This window comes from Varanus komodoensis, unplaced genomic scaffold (genome assembly GCF_004798865.1).
Source record: "Varanus komodoensis strain SLA01 unplaced genomic scaffold, ASM479886v1 scaffold5, whole genome shotgun sequence".
In the NCBI taxonomy this organism is placed as follows: domain Eukaryota; kingdom Metazoa; phylum Chordata; class Lepidosauria; order Squamata; family Varanidae; genus Varanus; species Varanus komodoensis.
The window spans coordinates 4677579-4701544 of NW_025336087.1; the positions used below are offsets into that span (position 1 = coordinate 4677579).

The window sequence follows — 23966 nt, forward strand, 5'->3', positions numbered from 1 at the left end:
AGCTCCGCTCACGACATGCCCACCATGTGCATGTCCAGCCTATCTTTGAACACCCTCACCAATGGGGCCTCAACGACCTCTTGTGGAAGCCCATTCCACACCCTCGGGGTCCTAACTATCAGGAAGTGCTTCCCGGCATCTAAATGGAACCTGCGTTCCCTGAGCTTTGCTCCGTTGGAGCGTGTCCTGCCTTCCTCTGCAGGGGAGAACAGGTCTCTACCCATCTCCATGTGACATCCCCTCACATACCTGTATGTTGCCAACATATTCCCTCCGAGTCTCCTTTTCTTCAGGCTGAAGAGACCCAGTTCCCTCAGTCTCGCCTCATACCCCATCCCCTGCAAACCGGCCACCAACCTTGTGGCCCTATGCTGCACTGACTCTAACCTGGCTATATCCTTTCTGTAAAGAGGGGCCCAAAACTGAGCACAATACTCCAGTTGCAGGCACACCAGAGTCATATAGAGTGGTAGTAATACCTCTCTTGATCTAGAAGCCACACTTCTGGCTATGCAACCAAGTGGCATCCGCCCTCTTGACCACCCCATCACACTGTTGACTCATGTTTAGCCTGCAGTCAACCAGTACCCCGAGGTCCCTTTCACAAGTGCTGCTCTCCAGCCACTTGTCACCTAACCTGTACTTATGACACCTATTCCTATGCCCCAAGTGCAAGACTTTGCACTTACCCACATTGAACACCATCCTGTTGTCTCCTGCCCACTTCCATAGTCTGTCCAGACCCTTTTGGATCTGGAGTACCTGCTCCTCAGTTGTGGCCACTGCTCCAGTTTTAGTATTGTCTGCGAATTTGATCAGCAGACTGTTGACCCCTTTTTCCATGTCATTTATGAAAAGATTAAACAGGATCGGCCCCAGGACAGAGCCCTGGGGGACCCCGCTTGTCACTGGCTGCCATCCCGATGATTCCCCACTAATGGTTACCCTCTGCTTTCGGTCAATCAATCATGCCCTAATCCACTGGACAGTGCTTTGGTGTATCCCAAAACTCCTCAGTTTCTCCACCAGGATATCATGGGGCACTTTGTCAAAGGCCTTGCTGAAATTCAGGTAAACCAAATTCACTGCATCCCCTCCATCTAGCCATCTCGAAACCTTGTCATAGAATTCCATAAGGTTTGTCTGGCAGGACCTGTTTTTGCGGAAGCTGTGTTGTGTGGCTGTCAGCCTCCCTTGCCTATCTAGCTTCACTAGATCTCTATTTTGAGCCTTTCCATTGTATAGCACAGGAGTGGAAAACGTTGAATTCTAGGTCACAATTCAATTTCAGGCAACATTACTGTACTGGGCAGGTCCAGAGGTAAATGAGATAGGGGAGAAGGCAAAAAAAGGTCAGCCAAAAACCAAATATACCAGTGCATAGAAAGAGAAAGGTGCAAAAGCCAGGGGAAACCACCAGTATGGTGATTGGAGAAAGGAGGTGAAGTCATATGGCAGGACCTGAAAAGGGATTCTAGGCTTGTGTTGCCAAAGCCCTGCATAATGCTGCAATAGCTGCATGATACACAGAAGGCAGTAACAGACATGAACTTTTGAAGAATCACACCTTCAATAGATCAGATTGGAAAAACAAGGAATACATTAGTCAGATACGACCTCCAGTAGGAATAAATTCTGTAGATGTTTGCATGACCCATAAATTGTTCCTCTGTAGCTGCAGCTGTGTACAATAAACATACCTTCTAATTAGATTGCATAATTACAGGAGAGTTAAAATGTGACCACCACATAACTTAGGATTCAGTCCATCAAGCTACATGAATTTCAGTAAGCTTTGATTAATACAAGGATTCAGGCCCTATTAAGGTGTATATAGGGCACGCTGCTAATATTGGATAACTGGACTGCATCTGTAGTACTGCAGATAGATTGCCATTTCGCTATCACTTAAATTATTTTAAACAAAAACAAGGTAATGCAGTTTTTTTAAGGATTTGCTGTTAAGTCAGTGTATAAGTAATGATGTTGATACATGGAGATACATTCACTGTTTATTGTTTACATTATGAGAAATGTAATGTATATTTTCTTGTTGACTAGAACTTGTATAAGGCCAGTTGTGATTTATGGAGGCATACAGATGGGCCATACAATACATCAGATAATGCAAGGTTGTAATATATTGTGTGCTACACCAGGAAGGCTGTTGGATATCATAGGCAGAGAAAAGGTAGGAGATATGTATATTTCTTAAGTGCTATGTATTTAAAATTAGAAGAGGCTTAAATGCTTCATTTAAAGCAGCCAGACATTTGTGCAAAGCAAGGTCTTTTGTCAAGGTTGACCTTCAGTGGAATAATTCAACCCAGCATGAACAGATTCACAATTGTTAGGGCAGGGAGTAAATGCTCTTTGTTCTAGTTACCAGAGCATACTGCTGCAGTTTAATATATAGAACTGACTTAAGTTAGAGCAGACCAGTGATCTATCATCTTCTCTGGCGATGGTTCTTCGGGGGGGGGGGGTCTTTCCCAGCCCCAGTGCCCAAAATCTTAGAGGTGATACTTTATGAATATGGCACAATGGCTGCCAAAGGCCTGTGTGATATAGTCCTGGAGTATGACAGATTTGAGAGAAGAAGGAAAGATATAAGCATCTGAATTGTAGACTGGAGCAAGTGTCACTCCCTGTGGCCTTCAAATGAGTAAATGCACAAGAATAAGAGCTAGTGGCACAGCTATTTTTTCCTATGCCTAGGTAATGTTGATCTAACTGTAATAAGCATAATCGCTGCTCTTAGTGTAAAGTGGCTCACTTCCTGTCCATAAATGGCAGGCTGAAATATCTCAAACCTACTGTTACTGATAGGTGGTAATCAAGTGGTAGAAGTTTATTATTAGTTGCTGCTGATACATGTTTGTGTGAAGTTAAGAGTATCCGGATGTTGGTAATGAAGTGTAAAACATTTGAATAAGGGCTTTAAGGAATACTACTCTAGTTCTTACTGCTAACCTGTAACAAAGGAAATGTTCCCTTTATTTTTGGACTAACTTGTTCCTCTAAACCCCTTCAGATTGGGCTGAATAAGCTAAAATATTTAGTGTTAGATGAAGCTGACCGTATGCTAGATATGGGATTTGGTCCTGAAATGAAGAAGTTGATTTCATGTCCAGGCATGCCACCAAAGGACAAACGTCAAACACTAATGTTTAGTGCTACATTCCCTGAAGAAATCCAGAGGTCTGTATATGTGACTGCTTTTAAAAACATGGATTATGAATCTTAAACTTTGGATTACCTAATCATATTGAGAGTTTTCCAGCAGAAGTGTTTTGCTTTGTTTTGTTTTTTTAAAGATTGGCATACTACTTTTATGTGGATAGCCTTTGTTTTTTCAGATTATTCTTTATATGAATGGTCATTCTTTCCATCAAGTAAACAGATTAATATGATTTGGTCACAGGATGGTTACAAATTTTAAAACCTTGAAATCAATTTAAATTCAAAACTTTTTTTAATTAATATGCCATGTCATTCTGTGCATGCATTCTGTGTTTGCCATGCACCAAGTTATTTAAGTTGCTCATAATTGGGACAAGTGTGTTGTTCAGTCGCAAAGTTGTGTCCGACTCATCGTGACACCATGGAGAACATTCCTCCGGGTTCTCCTGTCTTCCACCATCCCCCGGAGTCCATATCCACCTCCCCAGTGACCCCATCCAGCCACCTCATCCTCTGCCCTCCCCTTCTTTTGCCTTCAATCATTCCCAGCATCAGGGTCTTTACCAGTGAGACCTTCCTTTTCATTAAGTGGCCAAAGTATTTGAACTTCAGCTTCAGTATCAGTCCTTCTAAAGAACAGTCAGGGTTGATTTCCTTTAAGATTGACTGATTTAATCTCTTTGCAGTCCAAGGGACTGCCAGGAGTCTTCTCCAGTACCTCAATTCAAAAGCGTCAATTCTTTGGTGCTCAGCTTGCTTTTTGGTCCAACTTAGCGTCACAGCCATACATTGCAGCTGGGAAAGCCATAGCTTTGACTATATGAACTTTTGTTGGCAGGGTGATGTCTCAGCTTTTTTAGTATGTTGTCTAGATTTGCCATAGCTTTCCTCTTAAGGAGCAAGCGTCTTTTAATTTCTTGGCTGTAGTCACCATCTGCGGTGATTTTGGAACCCAAGAAAATAAAATTGTTCACTGCTTCCATCTCTTCCCCATCTGTTTGTCAGGAAGTGATAGGACCGGTTGCCATGATCTTAGTTTTCTTAATGTTGAGTTTCAAGCCAACTTTTGCACTCTCCCCTTTCACCTGCATCAAGAAGCTCTTTAGTTCCTCTTTACTTTCTGCCATTAGAGTGGTATCGTCTCATATCTGAAGTTGTTGACATTTCTCCCAGCAATCTTAATTCCGACTTGCGATTCATCTAGCCCAGCCTTTCTCATGATGTACTGTGCATATAAGTTAAATACACAGGGTGACAATATACAGCCTTGCTGTACTCCTTTCCCAGTTTTGAACCCAACCAGTTGTTCGGTGTCTAGTTCTCACTGTTGCCTCTTGACCCACATACAGGTTTCTTAAGAGACGAATAAGATGGTCTGGCACTCCCATATCTTTAAGAACTTCCCACGGTTTGTTGTGATCCACACAATCAAAGGCTGAAAGTTAAATCTGGCCTTTTAGAAAACTCTTGAAAGATGCAATTTAATATGAGGGCATAACTTTGAATAAAGCTGATAATGTTAAACTAGCCATTCATGTGTTCATAGAATTAGCCTGCTGCTGTGTCTTGGCAGTTAATTTCTTATTAAATACTTCTATGCTGTATGCCTTAATTGTCTGACTTTTCCCTCTTGAGCTAACTCAGAAATGGCTTTATTTTATTCATTTTAAAGGCTGGCTGGAGAATTTTTGAAGTCAGATTACTTATTCGTTGTCGTTGGACAAGTGGGTGGAGCTTGCAGTGATGTCCAGCAGACAGTACTTCAAGTGAATCAGTATGACAAGAGAAACAAGCTTGTTGAACTCCTTAGTGGAATAGGTAATCAACTCCTTGGAACAGCTAGATATAATGTGTGTAGGCTTTTGTTAGCCACATTTGGAAGCCAGGCATTCTGAAACTAGGGAAATATATTAGAAATAAAAAGCTATCAGGTGGCTAGTCAACAGCATGAGCAATTTATTACAGTCAGTGACTAGCTATTTCTTAATGAACAATTTACAAATAACACTATAGGTTAAAATATTCTAACTGTTCCAACACTATAGGTTAAACTATAGGTTAAGATAACATGTTCAGTTGTTTCAATTGAAACAATTGGTGCCTCTCCAGCACCATAAGGGCAAACCCTCTCCACCATTGGAGTTATACAACATTTCCCCTCCAAGACCACAGAGGGGAATACTCGCCATCTTGCTAGAGATAAGGCCCTTCGAAGAGTGAGAGACTCCAAGAACAATACGTAAGGTGCCATGGCAACAATAAATTTGGTATTTTTCAGTGCCAAAAAATCTGGTACTCTCCGAATATCACATTGCTGCTCAGTATCTAACATTCTGTTTACCTGATCCAGTCCCATTACTAAAAAAAAGTCTGGTGAGAGTCCTAGAGATGTTTTTGATGAACTGCAGTTAGCCAGGACAATCGAAAACAGTTCCGAAATATTAAAGAAGTTAGTCCTTGGGTGCAATAGGTTAATCTAAGCCAAAAGCTAATAGAGGAGAGGCTTACCCTAGCCTCTGTTTTGATCAGACCAGATTCTAAGTGCATACCAGCATTAGAGACACAGCTGGGCGTATGAAAAATTGCACTTATAAATTTTGATTGAACTTTTTCTAACGGGGCAAAGTTAAAGGATATTGGACCTAAAGTGTCTTGTAGAGAAGTCGAGGTAGTATTTTGGCCTGGGCAACAAGAATATACTGCTGCCATTGGTACGGAAGAATCTTAATATAGCCTGAGCCAAGCTTTGGGCCAGGATGGCCACATATTCATGATGGGCATTCTTTGCTCCTGAGGATTGCAACAATACCCCTACTTACATAAAACGCATTACTTGCTCTACCCTATGCCCATTGTTACTCCAGACCCTGCTTGTATGTCTTTCCCAAAAGCTATAATCTTAGTTTTTTGATAATTAATCATCAACTGGTTTTCATTACAAAAGATTAAATGCCTGCAAAGCTCTCAGGAGGCCAGTCTAAAATTAAGATCACTAGAATTTTAGGATAACCTGTTTGTTGATAACTACTTTGGTCTAGTATGAAATTGTGCCTAAAGGTTTAAAATGTTGTATTCTCTCATATTTTTTTAAAAAAAATATTTGGATTAAATTATTGTATAATTTTCTATAACATTAAGTCTGAAACTGTATGAAATGTCATGAGTTTGGAATCATAAAATACATATCCTTAGTTGAGGGCTGTAATTTTAAAATGTTTAATCTGTTTTGGGGTTTCACATCACTTAAATGTCATCTCTGATTCCTCAGCCAGTCATTATCTGTCTGCATAGCTGACAGAAGATGTGGCATTATTTTGTATTACTGCACTTTTATTTTAATCATCTAAATATATCTACTTAGTACCAGGAATGAAATGTTGGGCATCAGCATTGCATGGCAAAAAATTGGCTTTTTGTTTTAGTTGGATAGTCAACTAATCTATTATGTTAAGAGATAGGTATCTGTTGAATCCTGCTTTCTTACAGGTGATAAACGGACCATGGTGTTTGTGGAAACTAAGAAAAAAGCTGACTTCCTTGCAACCTTTCTTTGCCAAGAAAACATAGCAACAACAAGTATTCATGGGTAAGCATGTATGTCATAATTCATATAATACTCATCATAACTTAATGTCTTCTCAGCATAGTATTTTTAAAGCATTTCCTCCAGATAGATGTGCAGCAGATATCCCTAAAATGGGTCAACACTCAGGAAAGCAAGGGGCCATATAACAATTCTGTGTAGTCTGCTGGACCTTGACTGTTTCCTGCGAGTTCATTTCTTATTTTCACCACAGAGCCTATCTGTGTAACTGCACAGACAAACACTTGAAATTACAGTTGTAGTTCCAATATAAAACTGCCATATTGCGAAAGCTCATCTCACAGCATTTTCACCAGTTTCCTGGTGGACCATCTTTGACCAAAAGGAGCATAAATGTATTTGTGCCTGGACAATTTATTTATAATGTCGCTTTCCAGTCACAAAACCTTACAGGATCTGAATCTGACAATGATATTAAATGGCATTGTCTTAGAAAAGGTGCAGGGATTGTGCTGAGTGCCATTGGTTTGAAGATGAACCATTATTTCTGGACCTGTCTCTTGCATACTAAATATAATTGCTAGTGTATAAGTATTTTACTTGATAGCTAACATTTTGTTTTGTTTCTCAACTACTTGTAATTTTGGAAACTTTATAGCACTTGTATTCTAAAAGATGACATACATCTTAATGTGTCTTCTGAAATGGTCTTAAAACTGGCAGAATCTGTTTAGGTGGGGTTATGTACTTTATTTCTTCACAACAGTTGCTGCTCTAGAGAAATGCACAGCTATTTGAGACAAGTTTATTCTGCATAGTAGAGCACAAAAGTTGCAATATTTTTCCTATGTATTAAGGTATAATGCTTGTAACATGACACAAATTATATGTAATCTGTTCTGACTACTGTCATCTTTGACCCAGAATACACAGAATGCATATATGAATGTTCAAGAGGTGACGTAGACTTAAAACAATCTAAATACCTGCACAAAGTTCAGTATCCTTTGAACATGACAAGTGTGCATTAGAAAATTGTTCTTTTTCCAAAATGTGGCTTCTGTGCTTGTGTGTTAAAGTTGCTGTCTTAATCGAAAGTAGAATAAATTCTTTCTCTCTTTACAAGTGATCGGGAACAGAGAGAACGAGAAGAAGCTCTTCACTGTTTTCGATCTGGAAAATGCCCTGTCCTTGTTGCTACATCAGTAGCAGCAAGAGGACTGGATATTGAAAATGTTCAGCATGTTATAAATTTTGATTTACCTTCCACGATTGATGACTATGTTCATAGAATTGGACGAACTGGGCGTTGTGGTAATATAGGAAAAGCTATTTCTTTCTTTGATCCTTATTCAGATGGTCCTATTGCACAACCTCTAGTCAAAGTGCTTGCAGATGTAAGTTGTTTATATTTCAGATTTCTGCTTTTTATTAAATTGAGAGCAGGAACATGAAATATTTATGATGCAATCTTTTTTTCTTCTCAAGGCTCAACAAGAAGTACCAGCATGGCTAGAAGAAATTGCTTGTAGTGCTGGTGGAATTGGCTTTAGCAGTCCAAGGGGAAATACATTTGCATCTGTTGATTCGCGGATGGTAAAATTTACTTAGAATTACTGGTGGTGATGTACATGCACTTGGTTACTAGACAATAATTGTGCAGGATGCCTTTGTCTTGTAAAACAGTCTGGAATGCTAAGAACCAGCATAGGGGAAAGTACATGGGTACTACTGAAATTATTAAGTCAAGACCTGTCATATCTAGGACAGCTTCTACAAAAACCAGTACTTGCTTTATGCTTTAGAAATTGACATACTCTACATGGGCCAGTATTAATGTAATTTTGACCTCACTGACACCATATTTTTCCTTCGTAAACAATAAAATAGGCTGATTCTCATTATCAACCTGATCACAAAACCTACTTTGATTCATGGAGATGTTGTCTTATGTAGATGTCTTGTTAAAGACTGAATTATATCCCAACTTTGAAGCATGTTGCAAATACTGAAGGATTGTCTAGTTCTGTAAGGGGAGGAGAATTTTATTCTAGAAATGTGAGTGTCACATCCTTGGAGTTGGTTCTACTGCCTTTTCTTGAACCACACCCCTTTTTCAGACACTCCTGACTCTGAAGTACAGTGTGAGGTTAGGAATGATTTGTTGCAGTCACTTGGCATTATTACAATATATGCATGTTCTAATTAAATCTGCTCAACTCTGGTTTGTATAGGTTTTCCGTGGCAAAGAGAATCAGCACAGTGGAGGATTTGCAGTATCAAATATAAGCACAGCTGATGAGTCATGGGATTAAAACTGCCTTCTATCATGGAACAAGGTGCCTAATTTAACATCCTAAATCTTCCAAACAGGAAAAAAAACTATTGGGGAAACTGGCAGGATCCTAAACATGTTTACTTCCATCCTTGTGATTTCAGTGAGACTTATTTCCAAGTAAATGTGCTTAGGTTTGTAACTTTAAAAATGTTTAAGGAACTGTTGATATTATTGCTGCCCTCAGGTTGAAGGAAGATGGGTAGCCTAAATACACACAAGTTATAATTGCTAACCTTTATGTTTAATTGTTGTGAAGTAACAACTTTTTGTTAAAAAGAGCTGTTGAAAATTGTTGTAAAAATGCTTAATAAAAATTTAGGCTTATGTCTTCTGTGTTGTGTGTGTGTGTGTATGTTGAGCACAATCCTGGCAAAATCTCAGAATTATAATTAATGTCACTGAGACTTTACCCCAAGCATAGTGCATATGACGGCAACGATCCATGATCTCAAATGTAGGCTTTCATTCTGATTAATTACTTACCAGAAGCAACTAATGGCTCATTCTACAACAAACACACAGCAAAGAACTTGTATGCTCTGGTCTTTTTTCTGCTGCTTTCTCAGAACTTGTTGAGATTGTACCCAAAGTTCCTTTAGCAGCTTAAATTGCCTGAGCTACTCCATCAGTTGGGTTGGTGGAAGATGTTTCAAGGAATTAATCACTTCATACATGTGTATGGTTATCAGAATATTTAATTGTGGTCTACCCTGTTCATTATAGCATTGAATGTCCAAAATAATTAGGATATCCAAAATTGGGGGTTTTAGACTTGAATAAATCCATACAATTTACGCAATCAGATACTGGAACTAATTTTCATTCGTATTATTCTGTTAATTTACAAGCCAGTACTTCATCTTTGTTAATTTTCTCAAAATACTTCTTACAAGTATAGACAAAACTTTTCAGCTAGATAAATATTGTGCATATCCATTAATTCTAAGCATTTGCCAAATTGCTATAAAATGTTGGAATTCTAGATATTTTGATGCGTTAATTGAAGCTCTTTCACCCTATGTAGTATTTTAGAAATGGAACAGTGCCTCTTCCAAGTTAAGCAGCATTCCATATTCTATATAGCATCTCTTTAGTAGAGTTAACTAAAATATTCTCAATGTTTGACTTAACCTTTATGGATAATAAATTGTATTTCAGTTTATAATGTGTTAAATTTCCAATACCCTAATTTGATTTTAATTGTTAGTCATCAGAAATTAAGTGTGCTGGAGTGTCTCCTTAGGCAGATTGAAAATCCATATCAGTTATTTTTGTTGGATAGACATCCAATTCAGTCCATTATATAGAAAACATTAGGGTTTTTAAAATGCTGTCTGGTTCCAAGAGTAAAGAATGCTTAGCTTTAAAATTAAAGAGCACAGTTCGAATGCTTTAGCATTTGGTTCTTCTGTAACAGCATTTCTATTGGTAACACCTTCCAGGATCCCTTTGATCGTCAACAAATTTACCTTAGATGGCTAGTAATAACAAACCTTACTTCTGTGTATCACACATTATGGATGCTGCACCTGCGCTGTGCCTGTTGCTGGAAGGATTTAACAGTTTTTGGCAGGAACCCTGCACCTTCCTCCCCGTAGTATGAATGGGTGGAGTGCCCGCCATTTCCCTAGCCTACTGAAGACTGCCTGTTTGCCCCCAGGTGGAGATAAGTAAAATTGAATTTGACAAAAAGTATCAAGACAGAAATTGGCTGTCAGAAACACTAGGACATTTGCCCTACACATGTGGGCATGTGTATATAGCTATCTGTATCAGATGTATAAAATATAAGGCTATTTTAGTAAGCCCAGTCATGAACACAGAGTGGGGCCGGTGGGCGGGTTGTGTGAATGCACAGATGGCCATTCGAAGAACAGTTACAGGTAAGCAACCTGCCTTCCTTCATTGTGGCTTCTGTGCATCACACATTATGGGTAATTAGTATGCTTACCACACCCAGAGGCGGGACGGTGTTGTCACTGAAGAACAGAGGAAAGGACTGCACAGCCAAAAGAACAGTCTTGTTTGGCCCTGACATCTAGGCGGTAGTGTCTTGTGAAGGTACACAGAGTAAACCATGTAGCCGCCCTGCAAATGTGCATGGGAATGCCGGCAGAGAGCAGAAGTGGCCACGACAGCCCTTGTAGAATGTCCTTTAGGAACAACTGGTAAGTCCAATTTGGAGAGATGATAAGACAGTTCACCTGTCTCCATGATCCATTTCAAAAGTCTTTGGTAACTGGAGCATCCTTGTGTGCTGAGTATTTGACGAACAGGCGTTTGGTTTGCCTAAAGGACTCAGTTTGGGATCAATAGAAAGCTAAGTATCGTCAAACATCCAGTGTATGCAAGGAGCATTTGATCAGTGTCGAAGGTGTAGGAAAGCAAGCCTGCAGGATATCTTAATTGACATGAAAAGGGGAAATGACCTCAGGAAAAAAGGTCGGAACGGTGCACAGAATAACTTTCTCTTTGTGAAAGTTCATGTATGATGGGTTGACATATACAGTGCACATCTTACTACCTCTTCTAGCTGGAGTAATAGCTACTAGGAAAGCCATTTTCCAGGAGACAAGGCATAGATCAGTCGTGGCTAGCGGTTCAAAGGGAGGCTTAGAGAGAGCTTGAAGGACAACAGGCTCCGTGTCCTTACTACCGATCGGATCAGTGGTTGAAGATTTTGTAGGCCTCTTAAGGGACGGACAAGGAAATGAGAGAATACAGAGGAATCCAAAATGCAGCACTGATGATGTGAGATTGCTGCGATGTACACCTTAATAGAGTTAATTTCACCCTGGTGTAATGAGAGTAGAAATTGTAAAATGTTCTCAATAGCAGACTGAGGCACAAAGTTGTTAGCTGTAGCAAATGAGGTGAAGTGCTTCCATTTAGCACTATACGATTGCCGTGTGGTCAGTTGTAATGCAGATTGGAGAATGAACTATATGTCAGGGTGAAGATAAGTTGGATTCGACAGAGGTGTCAGTACCGATGGCAACACTGTACCAGGGAGTTGAAATGTAGCAGAAAGCAATGTCTGAGACGTATGTGTCAAATCTGATGAATCTGTCAGTACTGATGGGCTAGAAAAAGTCAATGAACGAGCCAGGTGGTGAGGTTGAGAGAGTGTCGATCTGGATGTTGAATGGCGCTGTGATGTTGAGTAAGCAGATGTAGAATCTGAGGAAGGCAAAGCTGTTGTTGGAAAGATGTAGAAGAATGGGGAACCATGACTGTTGAGGCCACCAGGGAGTTATGAGATTCCCACGAGCATCAACTTGGCTGATTTTGGCTAGTGTCCTTGTTATCAACAGTATCAGTTGAAAGGCATAGACGAATCTGGTTATCCAAGGGATCTCAGTGCCTTCCCAATTGAATTTGGGTTGGTGCCCATGCGGGAGAGGTACGTTGTGCAAAAAGTTGTCATGAGTTGCAAACAAATCTATGTTCAGTGGTCCCCAGAGGTGAAAAAGGCACTGACAGACTTAATGGTCTAGTTCCCACTCATGTGTCATCGACGAGTCTGCTGAGAGAATCAGTTTCTTCATTGTCGGTCCTTGCAAGATGAATGGTTAGTGGAGTACATCCTGCAGGCAGTGCACCAGTTCTTGAGGCAGAGAGTGAGACGAGCCAAGGGGGCTGACCTCATACTGCCTTGCTTGTTTATGTAGAACAGTCACAATATTGTCCGATGCAATCTGTTCGGTGCAGTCCCAAAGGATTTTCTCAAAGGAAAGGAGAGCTTTGAAGACCGTCAGCTGTTCCAGATAGTTGATGTGTCTGGTGGTCGCATGGCCATGCCAGGCACTCTGTGTCTGAAAGGTCACGCAGAGGGCTTCCCAACCAGTCACGGAAGTGTTGGTACAGAGAGTTAGAGTTGGCTGCTGTGGATGGAATGGGACTCCAGAAGAAAGGTTGGTATCTATCGTCCACCAAGACAGGGTGTGAAGAACCGAGAGAGGCAGCTGAAGTAGCCGGTGTGCTTGATTGCATTGTGGATGGAAGGTGCAGTTGAACCACAGTTGTAAGGGTCTCATCCGCAGTCTGGTGTTTGGTACTACAGAAACTGTAGATGCCATGTGTCTGAGCAGTTTCTGTACGGATAATGCTGGAACAGTCCATTGGGCAGTAATCCATTGGATAGACGCAAGTAGTCTGTCTTTAGGTTGTGAGGAAGAAAGGCTCAGGTATGCAGCGAGTTGAGATGGGCTCCAATGAAGTTGATGACCTGAGAAGGAACGAGACATGATTTTTCGACATTAATGCATAGTCCAAGTTGGTCAAGGAGGGAGCAGGTTGCATCAATGGAGGCTAGAAGGGGATGATAAGCCAGTCATCAAGGTAAGGGTAAATATGAATACCCTGAAGCTGAATATGGGTGCATATGGGAGCCATACACTTGGTGAAAACTCTTGGAGCAGTGGCGAGACCAAAGGGGGAGTATATTGTATTCAAATATGTCAGTACCGACAGTGAACTGGAGGAGACACCTGTGAGCGGGATGTATGCTTATGTGGAAATAAGGGTCTTTCAGGTCTAAGGATGTGAACCAATTCTCTTTCTTGAGCAACAGAAGGATATTATAGAGTGTGGTCATTCTGAATTTTTTGGGTTTGATGTATTTATTAACGCCACATGAGTCCAATATCAGGCATAGACCACCATCTCTTTTTGGTACCGTAAAGTACCTGGAGTAGAAATTGTGCAGGCCTTTGGAGCGGTACAGTTTTTGAATTGCTCCTTTACAAAGCAGCTGGGAAACTTCATCTAAAAGGACTGGAGAGTCAATTATGTAAGCCACCTTGAATTCTTTGAAAGGAAAAAAGGTGGTATATAAATATAAGAGACTGGGGGCAGAATAGACTGTGGTACTATTTTTTCAATGCCTGCAAACCTTCAAACAAGTACAGGAGGGAGACTAGTACAGCTCACTTCCTACTGTCCTCTTTTTAATTTGCACATATCTTTGAAAAAACAAAAATGTGATTCCAATATGCAGCTGGAAGCAGTATAATTCTTTGTCGTAGCCTCTGTGCATCACACATATGGGTGCTGCGCCTGTGCAGTGCCTAAGGCTGGAAAGATTGCAAAGCTAATGGTTTTTTGCGGGAAACTCCGCTTTCCTCCCCCACAATGCTATAAATAGAGCAGAGTGTCCGCCATTTTCTCAGTCATTTGCGACCGCTGTTCGCTGTGCCTCAAGCCTTTTCTCTTGTTCATATTGTATTACTCTTACCATTAATCTTCTTGTTACTAGTTAGTGTTTATTCAGTTTCCAAGTTACTCTTCCCGTTCGAGTTCTTCCTACTCTCCTGTTAAAAAACAAAAATATTATCTTACCCTCTTTATTATCTTCTCCTTTTTCCTTTCCGATGGTGCAGTGTATGGCCTTCTGTAAATGTTCCCAATATGGATCAAAGATGTCGCCAGCTGACCCGCATGATCTGTGCTGCCTCTGCCTTGGCGAGGGGCACAGGACGGATAAGTGCGGCCATTGTCAGGCCTTCACGAAGCAGGTGAGGAAGAATCGTGAAAACCACCTGTGAAAAATGCTTTGGGACTAGGCCCTAATGCAGTCTGAACAACTGGCTGCTTAGACAGCTTCGGCTTCTGCCGTGCCTCCTCAGCGTCCATCGGCTGATGGGGTCCAGGTTGTCGAGACCCAGCAAACTTCTTCTCCCCACAAGATAAAGGAGAAAAGGAAGCATGGAGGCTCCGATAAATCCTCTGGCCATAAGAAGCCAAGGAAGAAGTCGGATAAGACGGCTCATAAGCCTAAGAAGCCGGATCTGGGTTGGCACCGTGATTTGGGATCGTCTGCACCATCGATCCTGATGGCCACAACAGTACTGACACTGATGGGCCTGTCCCTGCAAATTGCTATGCAGGTGACACCTGCAGGGTCCCCTAGACAGGTCATTCGCTCAGAGCATGCATCGCCCGAGCAACCCGACTCGCTGCTTCACAAATCAATCTCGGATGGTGAGATTTGTGATTCAGCACCTACGGCACGCTCTCCGACACCGATGCCACAACCGGCACCAGTCGCATCCCAGCATGGGCACTGACATCATTCGCCGGAACAGCCCCTGGAGGAATGGGACCAACCCCGCTATACCAGTCACCGTGGCAGTTGGGGTGAATATTCATCATTTCCCTGTTACTCATCGGCTCGCTCTCCGGTACTGAGAGAAGACCTGTCTACCTCCAGGCCATTGAGGTCAGGGCATCTCACCTCTCCAGGGGAATCATCCTCTAGCAGCCCAATGCAGTATGGGTATGAGTCGGATGACTCCGAAGTGGATTCGACTTCCCCTGACCTAGCCATCACCACTCAGGGTCCGGGATCGCCTGAGGAACCCCATGTCACCTTCGGGGAGCTGATGGCTAGGCTTGTCCATTCACTGGAGATCGAAGCACAACATCAAATCGATTCCAGCACGGACAAGTTCTATGACATTGTCAGAGGCGAGTAATCAGCAGCTATTATCCTACCGCTGATTACCACTCTATGCCAGGCTATGGTGCAGCCTTGGGATCTGCCCACCCAACTGCAACCGACATCGAGGAGGTACGAGGAGATGTACCGAGTTCAAGAGCAGGATATACCGTTCCTCTGCACCACCTGAAGCCGAACTCGGTGGTCGTCGAGTCCTCTCAGGGAAGAGAGTCGTGGGACCACACCGCCCCCCGGGATAAAGAAGGGCGGAAGATAGATATGCTGGCGCGTCGAGTCTATGCAGCCCCTGGACTCAGGCTCTGCATATCTAACAATGAGGCAACGCTGGCCCGGTATCGGTATTTCCTCATGCAAAAGCTTGAGAATGTCATCGCTTCGATACCGGACCAGCAAAGGGACCTAGCAAGGGTCTTCATCAAGGAGGCCATGCATGTCTCGATACAGCAGCTGTCAACGGCAAGACATCATGTGGACTCCGATTCCAGGGCTCTGGTCAGTACCATCTCCCTCCACCGGCATGCATGGCTGCGGAGTTGCAATTTCCCTGATGAGATGAAGCGTCGAATTGAGGAAATGCCGTTTGATGGTTCTGGCCTCTTCCACTCCAGGACGGACCACAAACTCAAGTCTATACATGAGTCAAGGATGACTGCGCGTTGTATGGAGCTTCCTACCCAGCAGAGACGTAAGTGGTTGTGGTCCCGTCCTTCGTATCGGCCCCAGCAATATTTCCAATTTCCAGGGAGGCAACACTTCCAGCAACGTCAGTGTCGGAAGCAAACCCCGCGGCAGCGGTTCCAACAGGGTCGTCGTTGTTACGATTCCGACAAACGCCAACGCTGACGGGTTTGGCGAACCTCTCCGCTTCTCCTGCTCCCACCTTCCCCTCTCCATTTGGGGACCAGCTGCAAAGCCAACTCCCCATTTGGGAGTCCATCACACCTGATAGGTGGGTTTTATCGATCATCCAGCTCAGATACAGAATAGAATTTGACACCGTTCCTCCATCGGGTCCGATCCGATTTATACCACGCTCACCAGTGCTAGTGGATGAAGTTATCCAACTACTTCGTAAAGGAGCGATCCAACAGATTTCCTGCTCTGAGGGACTTCACAGATTCTATTCAAGATATTTACTTTTCCTAAACAGGATGGTGGTCTCTGTCCGATCCTAGACCTAAGGGACATTAATAGGTTTATCAAACCTAAGAAGTTTTGAATGACCACCCTTCAGAATATCCTTCCGTTGCTGAGGAGAGAGGATTGGTTCACCTCCCTGGATTTAAGAGATGCTTACTTTCATATTTCAGTTCATCCTGGCCATAGGCGTCTCCCACGTTTCGCCATCGGTTCCGACATATTTGTATTTAACGTCCTTCCATTTGGCTTAGCTACTGCTCCATGGGTCTTGACAAAATGCATGGCCCCGGTTTGCACATACCTCTGTCTTCAGGGTATTCAAGTATACCCTTACTTGGACAATTGGTTACTAGTTTCCCAGACCTGGGAAGGTCTTCTATCAGCTGTGGACACAACTTGTTCCTTACTGGATGATCTGGGACTGTGTATTAATCATGAAAAATCATCCCTTGTTCCCTCGCAGGTGATCAACTTTATTGGAGCGCGTCTCAACTCCGCTGTAGCGAGAGCATTTCTTCCTTGGGCTCGTCAAGACAACCTTTTCTCATGGATCCACTGAATTTGACGAGACAGGACTGTTCCGGCTCTCTCGATCCAAAAGCTTCTGGGTCACATGGCCACGTCCATCGTTCCTCACGCCAGACTTTGACTACGACCACTTCAGCTACACTCAGCAAGATGTTTCATCCGCAACAGGACTCGCCTACCAAGCTTGTTCAACTTCCGCTGTCTGTCCTACGCACACTAGAATAATAGTTCTGGACAATTTGAATGTAGGTGTTCTGTTCCGACCACCTCATCCCACTTTGACTCTGTATACTGATGCATCTTTGATCGGTTGGGGTGCCATTTGTGCAGGACTATGGATGCAAGGCACTTGGGATTGACAGGAATCAGCCAGGCACATCAACTTTCTCGAGCTTCTGGCGATTTTCAAAGTTCTTCGATCCTTCGAGGACACTGTACAGTGGCACATGGCGCAGGTTGCGTCGGACAACATGGTTGCTGTGTTCTATGCAAACAAGCAGGGCGGGATGAAATCCGCACCTCTAGCTTGGCTGTCGATGAAGATTTGGGATTGGTGCATCCCGAGAGACATTACCCTTCTGGCTGTTCACCTAGCTGGTACTGACAACGAGGAAGCAGACGTTTTGAGCAGGTGAATGTCGATGACTCACGAGTGGGAGTTAGATCGACAAGTTTGCAATCAACTTTTTCAACGTTGGGGACATCCAGACCTGGACTGTTTGCTGCCCACAAGAACAGGGTATGCGAAGCATTCTGCTCCAGGGCGGGCATCAGACCGGGATCATTGGGGGATGCCCTCATGGACCCATGGTCCAGCATCAGCTTTTACGCTTTCCCTCCGATTCCTCTGATTACGAAGGTCATATTGAAGATCGTCCATGACAATGCCATGGGTATTCTGATCACACCCTGGTGGCCCCGTCAAGCGTGGTTCTCCACCCTCCTCCATCTGTCTGACAACAACTTTCTCCGCGTACCATCTGTGCCTCACCTCATAACGCAACAGGGAGGAGCTGTTCGTCATCCGGATCTAACTTCATTGAGCCTCACAGCTTGGCGGATCAAATGATCCATGCTACTGATTCAGTATCAACGGCGACCCATTCACCTTGACTTTCCATTTACGAGACCGAGACACCATTCATTTGCTCAGAACCGATAGACTTTGCCTCGGAATTGAATTCTCTCGATCCAGATGTACAACGCATTCTCGAATCTGCGTTAAGACCATCGACGTGCAGTCCTACGCAGCGAAGTGGCGTCTATTCTCCTCTTTTGCAGAGTCCAACTTGTTTGCTGCTCATTCGGCATCCGTCGAAAACATCTTGCAGTTCCTTTTAGAGTTGCATCGCTCGGGACTTAAACCTTCATCTATAATGGTTTACACAGCTGCGATCTCTCATTACCGTGGAGCAATCCAGGGTTCATCGGTCTTCTCACAACCAATTATTAGAAGATTCATCAAAGGACTACAGAATCTTCACCCGACAGTTTGTCCTGTTATGCCTACGTTGAGTCTCTCCATTGTATTTCAAGCTCTCACCAGAGCCCCATTCGAACCTCTGGCGACTATTGACTTACGACTTTTGTTTTGGAAGACTGCCTTCCTTGTAGCCGTTACTTTGGCCCGAAGGGCTGGTGAACTTTGTGCATTCTGAGTAGATCCTCCTCGTTTGAGCTTTCATAAGGAAAAAGTGGTCCTTCGGATGGATCCGATGTTTTTGCCTAAGGTGGTTACGCCGTTTCATGTTAATCAGGACATTGTTTTGCCTGCTTTCTTTCCATCGCCATTGAACGCGATTGAAAGATCCCTACATACACTTGATGTGAGTCGTTGCTTAGCATTTTATAGATCATGTATGGAATCTTTTCGACAGTCTAATCGCCTCTTCTTGAAGTATTCAGAGCAGGACAAGGGTTCTCCTATAACTTCACAGAGACTTTCAAAATGGATTGTGCAAACAATTGTATTGGCATACCAACTTGCTAAGATGGACTTACCTGTTGTTCCAAGGGGTCACTTCACCAGTGTGGTAGCAGCTTCCTCTGTTTTTGCTGCGGGAATCCCAATACAGGACATATGTAAAGCTGCAACTTTGGCGGCTCCATGCACTTTTGCCAGGCATTATCGCTTCGATGTACGTGCCTGACAGGACTGCTGCTTCGGTAGAGCAGTCCTCTCCGCCATTCTTTGATGATGACACCTCCCTCCTCCGATTCGGGTAAGCTTGTTAATCACCCATATGTGTGATGCACAGAGGCCACGACGAAGAAAGGCAGGTTGCTTACCTGTAACTGTTGTTCTTCGAGTGGCCATCTGTGCATTCACACAACCCACCTGCCGGCCCCACTCGGTGTCAGTGAGTGGATCTTCTGTCGGTACCATGTTTCATTTGACTGTCATGGTCCCTGACTAATTCAATGCTATATATCCCTCTTCTGAGAGGGGGTGAACGTTCGGTCTTCTAAGACTGAGAAAATAGCGGACGCTCTATTTATAGCATTGTGGGGGAGGGAAATGGAGTTTCCCACCAAAAACTGTTAGCTTTGCAATCTTTCCGGCCTTAGGTACTGCGCAGGCGCAGAACCCATATGTGTGAATGCACAGATGGCCACTTGAAGAACGACAGTTACAGGTAAGCAACCTGCCTTTCTCAGGTCTTCCATTTCATTCTGTTCTATGTGTACACAATACCTAATGTTGTAATCCACTGTCACTAACATACTTAATTGGTAGTGCAGTAAAATCAGGACTCTCACTGGTACCTTTTTATTGGCAGGGATGCTGGCATAATTTGTCCCCTAGCAGACCTCCCTGTTCCCTCTGAAGTTGCTGCAATCCTCAGGGCTGCCCTTCTAGCGACCAGCTTGGGAGGGCTTCTCTCCAAACCCTTCCAACACAGCTTCAAACACTGCCCTTCCAACACCACTGCACAGTGAGGGCAGGTGGCTCAGGTCAACACACTGTGATTAATATAGAACAATCTGCTGTGAGCTGGGGTTCCTCCCTTTGCACATTCAAAGCCACAGACCTTTCTTGTAAAACATTATTTATTGATCAAAGCGATTTCCAGAAGCACAACTCCCAGAATAAATCTCTTAGCTTGCATAGTGTGGTTTGTTGAACCCAATCTAGTATTCACCTCCAATAACTTTCCTTATGAGCATGCCTGGGGCCCATCCCTTGAGGAGGGTCCTTTTGAAAATGAGCATACTTCCTCTCTGTATGGTGACTCTCTAATTGGGCCACCCTCCTCTGCTGATGACTCGTCATGGGGTCAGGAGGCACACCCATTTTGTCTGTCTCGTTTCAAACCCCCTCCTGATAACTGTGTATCTTAGTTATTTTCAGAGGCTGCCTGCACATCTGAGGAGTCTGGCCTTGAGATAAGCATCTCTGCTTCTCTTATCTCAATGTCTGGAGTTGACCCACATTCCTGCTCTTATTCCTTCCCCTCCTCTGAAGTTCAGTGAGCAGACCTTGAGAATGTGTACCAAGAGCAGCTATCTTTTTCATTCCCAACAGAAAGAGAGTTGCTTACCTGAAGAATTGTAACACTTGGAACAAAGTGGCTGCATGGTGCAGTCAACTTTAGTGCCCTTCATTGTTGTCTATTTTACCATAATACTCTTTTTTTTAAAACAATTTTGTCTACTATGTCATATGGGCATGCTCTCTCTTTTATATCTTAGGGGTTTACAATAGTTGAAAGAAACTTTGTTTTTATTTATTTATTTTATTTATTTGTGGATTTATATCCTGCCTTTTTCCAACAAATGGCTCAAGGCAGCTTACATCATTCTCTTCTTCCATCTTATCCCCACAACAACAACCACCCTGTGAGGTAGGTTGGGCTGAGAGTCTGTGACTGGCCCAAGGTCACCCAGTTGGCTCCATGGCTGAGCGGGGACTAGAACCCAGATCGTCTGAGTCCCAGTCCCATGCTCTTAACCACTATGTTCTTATTTCTACAGGTTCATTACACAGAATTTGAGGGATAAACCATTTAGCTGAATATGTTAAGAACGTAAAGCCCATACAAAAAACACAAGAAAGATAATGCATCCAAAGTGTGTATGGGGGTGGGCAGGAAGGTAAGAGGACTCTATGTGCTGACCAGCATTCTAGAGATTGTAGAAGATGGGCTTGAATAGCTGGGAAAAAATGTAGCAGATAAGTGTTTGCATACACCCTGTACATAAGTTATATTCTGTGGAAGGATTGGATCTGGCTAGATTGATTTATGTTTATGTTTGCATGCTGTCTTTGCTAAGGAGTAAAAAATACTCTTGCAAAACTAGAGCCATATTTTGTCAGTATATATTATTGACTCAAGCATGTGTAATAAATCATGAAAACACAGAATTTAACAGTGCAAAGCTGTATTCAGCATCTTGATCTACAATGGAAATGTTGGGATTTCCCTCCTTTGGAAGCAGGTCTTTGCATAGTTTCTTTGAGTAGTCTTGAGGTGGAATTGAGACTATGGTAGAAGAGGTTCTGGTGAGAATGGTAAGGAGGAAAAATGGGCAGCCTCCTGTGAAGAAAGTTACTGAGGGACTGCAAAGAGAAAAAGATGAGGAAGGAAAGCTGTTTTGAAGAGCCTGGGAAGAGACAAGGAAAGAGCAGGAGCAGCAGCATTCTGCCTTCTTTCTAGTCACAAATCAGATGCAGCTTCATAATTGTCAGTATCTAAAGTCCAGGTTTGTGGGCTCTTAATTCATCTATCTGTATATGCACACATACATATGAATTCTATCCCTGCACAGGGCCTCTGTCAGAAGCTTTTCTATCAGTGCTTAGACTTTTTAGGCGGGAAGCTTGCATTGTGTGGGTGCTGCCCAAGAACCTTAAGTGCAGGTTAGACTTTCAAATAAATCTCAACACCAGCATCAGCCATTTATTCCTCAAACAGGTTGACCCTATCAGAAGATGAGGTCTCGGTAGTCCAACCAAGCCTTCTTCTCAGGTCAGGATGACAATTGTGTCAGAAACGGGATGGAAATTTAAGTTTCCCTCTAGTTTCCAAGCCTTTCCCTTTTGATACAGAGATTGTTCCTTGCCCATTGTGCCCACATTGTTGCCTCTTCAGTTCCTTTTTAAAGAGGTGCTTCTAACAGGCTACTGCATGGTAGCAACCCATGATGTCTGTTAAACACTGTTGCCTTGACTGTCAAGCAAGTAAGAATGCCTCCTTCAGATCAGCAGTACTCTCAACTGTACTAACCTGACCACCTGTTCCCTTTACCTTCTGGTAAGTCAGTGGTTTAATAACGTGTGATGCACAGAGACTGTGTAGCACGGGTTTCTTAGCTGTAACTGTAGTTCTTCTTCATGGTCTCTGCATCACACAGACTCTGTGCCTGCATGGAACCTGTTGTTGGGAAGTTCTCTGGTCATCTGCAGTCACATAACTCACCCTTCTACCCTAAGACTAGTGTGCTGATATATATTACACTATCCTCTTGGTTTGGAGCTCTCACTTCTCAGAGAAACCAAAAAAAAGCAGGAGCATTACCTACCTCTCTTGGAATACATGAGAAGAAAGTAGGTAGGTAAATAGAGGTGTTAAGAAATATCTTGTATTTGTATAACTTACAACTATGATACTCCCCTTAATTTTATTGTTCAGAATGTTGTTACTTTAAATGGTTCAAATGTTTGTTTTGATTCCTTGTTTTGATTCCCTTTCCCTATCATACAAATCCTAGCCCTTGTTTAAGCTGCTCAATATTTCCTGAACCCTCCCAACAGGATTCCTGTTTATCTTTCTTACTATCTTTCTTGCCTTTTTAAGGTGGTACCCCTGTATATGCATAAAATATGCATAAAAGCACTATAATTATGGCCCTTTTCAGTCCTTTCCCCTGGAGTCACAAGCATGAATGGGCATTTTCATGGCTGTAGCACACACATGCATGTTGCTAGTTGGGGGAAACATCAGTTAAGATGTCCTCTGGGGTTTTGCTTCAGCCACTAGTTTCTCCACCCACTCAGATCAAGTCACCACATCTTTCATCCTTGCCTTGACATGTATACACTTCTCTGGAAGATTGCTTCATAAGCCCACCATTGGCTGTGCTGTCAGTTTTTAACAAGGAGCTTAGCTGAAAGGAAATACGTAAGCTTCTCTCAGCTGGGCTCCATTTTCAAAACTCTCCAGACTACCACTGCCAGTCTCTACAAGACCATCACTTCAAGACTTTAAAGACTATTTTTCTACCACACACTCATCAACCCCTCTCCCCCATATACATTTTGCAAGAAGCTGCATGGCTCCAAATAGTGATATTTTCAGAGAAATTAACAGATCCTGGGTTGCTGAAGTAGTTCAGGGCTGATTTGGGTGCTGCTCTTTGTAGATCACCATAGTTTAAAAGGACATGCACAGATCAGGGGCAGAAGTGATTCTTCCACCTACAATAAAAGCTGAAAAGTAATCCCAATTCACCCTTAAATTGTAAGTTCTTTGCTTGAGATGCATCTCACGTCAGTCAAAGGGTATCCTTTTGCTGAGAGATGTGGTCAGAGTCAATTGGACATTAACATAGCAATGCTGCAATTCAATATTAAGTTTCAGTTCAATATTTAAGCTTCAGGCTGTGGTTAAATGGTAGAATGCATGCTTTGCATTTGAGTAGTCCCAGATTCAATCTCTGACATCACCTCATATGGCTGGGGAAAAAAATGTGCCTGAAACCCTGCAGAGTACTGCCAGTTGGTTTCAACACGGCTGGCTAGACCAAGCATCTCACTTGATACCAGACAGCTT

The 23966-nt window shown here is 42.9% G+C and overlaps 1 protein-coding gene across 12 annotated transcripts in view; it reads left to right on the top strand.

The window, feature by feature from the left end:
- Positions 1-9389, top strand: part of DDX4 (DEAD-box helicase 4) — a 27506-nt gene extending 18117 nt beyond the window's left edge. For all 12 annotated transcript variants that reach the window (XM_044446172.1, XM_044446176.1, XM_044446171.1 and 9 more), the window contains 7 exons: positions 2062-2191; positions 3035-3201; positions 4856-5001; positions 6670-6769; positions 7854-8124; positions 8216-8323; positions 8962-9389. In XM_044446172.1, the coding sequence (XP_044302107.1) occupies positions 2062-2191; positions 3035-3201; positions 4856-5001; positions 6670-6769; positions 7854-8124; positions 8216-8323; positions 8962-9042 (1003 nt within the window). In that variant the 3' untranslated portion in view covers positions 9043-9389. The remainder of the gene's footprint in view (positions 1-2061; positions 2192-3034; positions 3202-4855; positions 5002-6669; positions 6770-7853; positions 8125-8215; positions 8324-8961) is intronic.
- The last annotated feature ends 14577 nt before the right edge of the window (positions 9390-23966 follow it).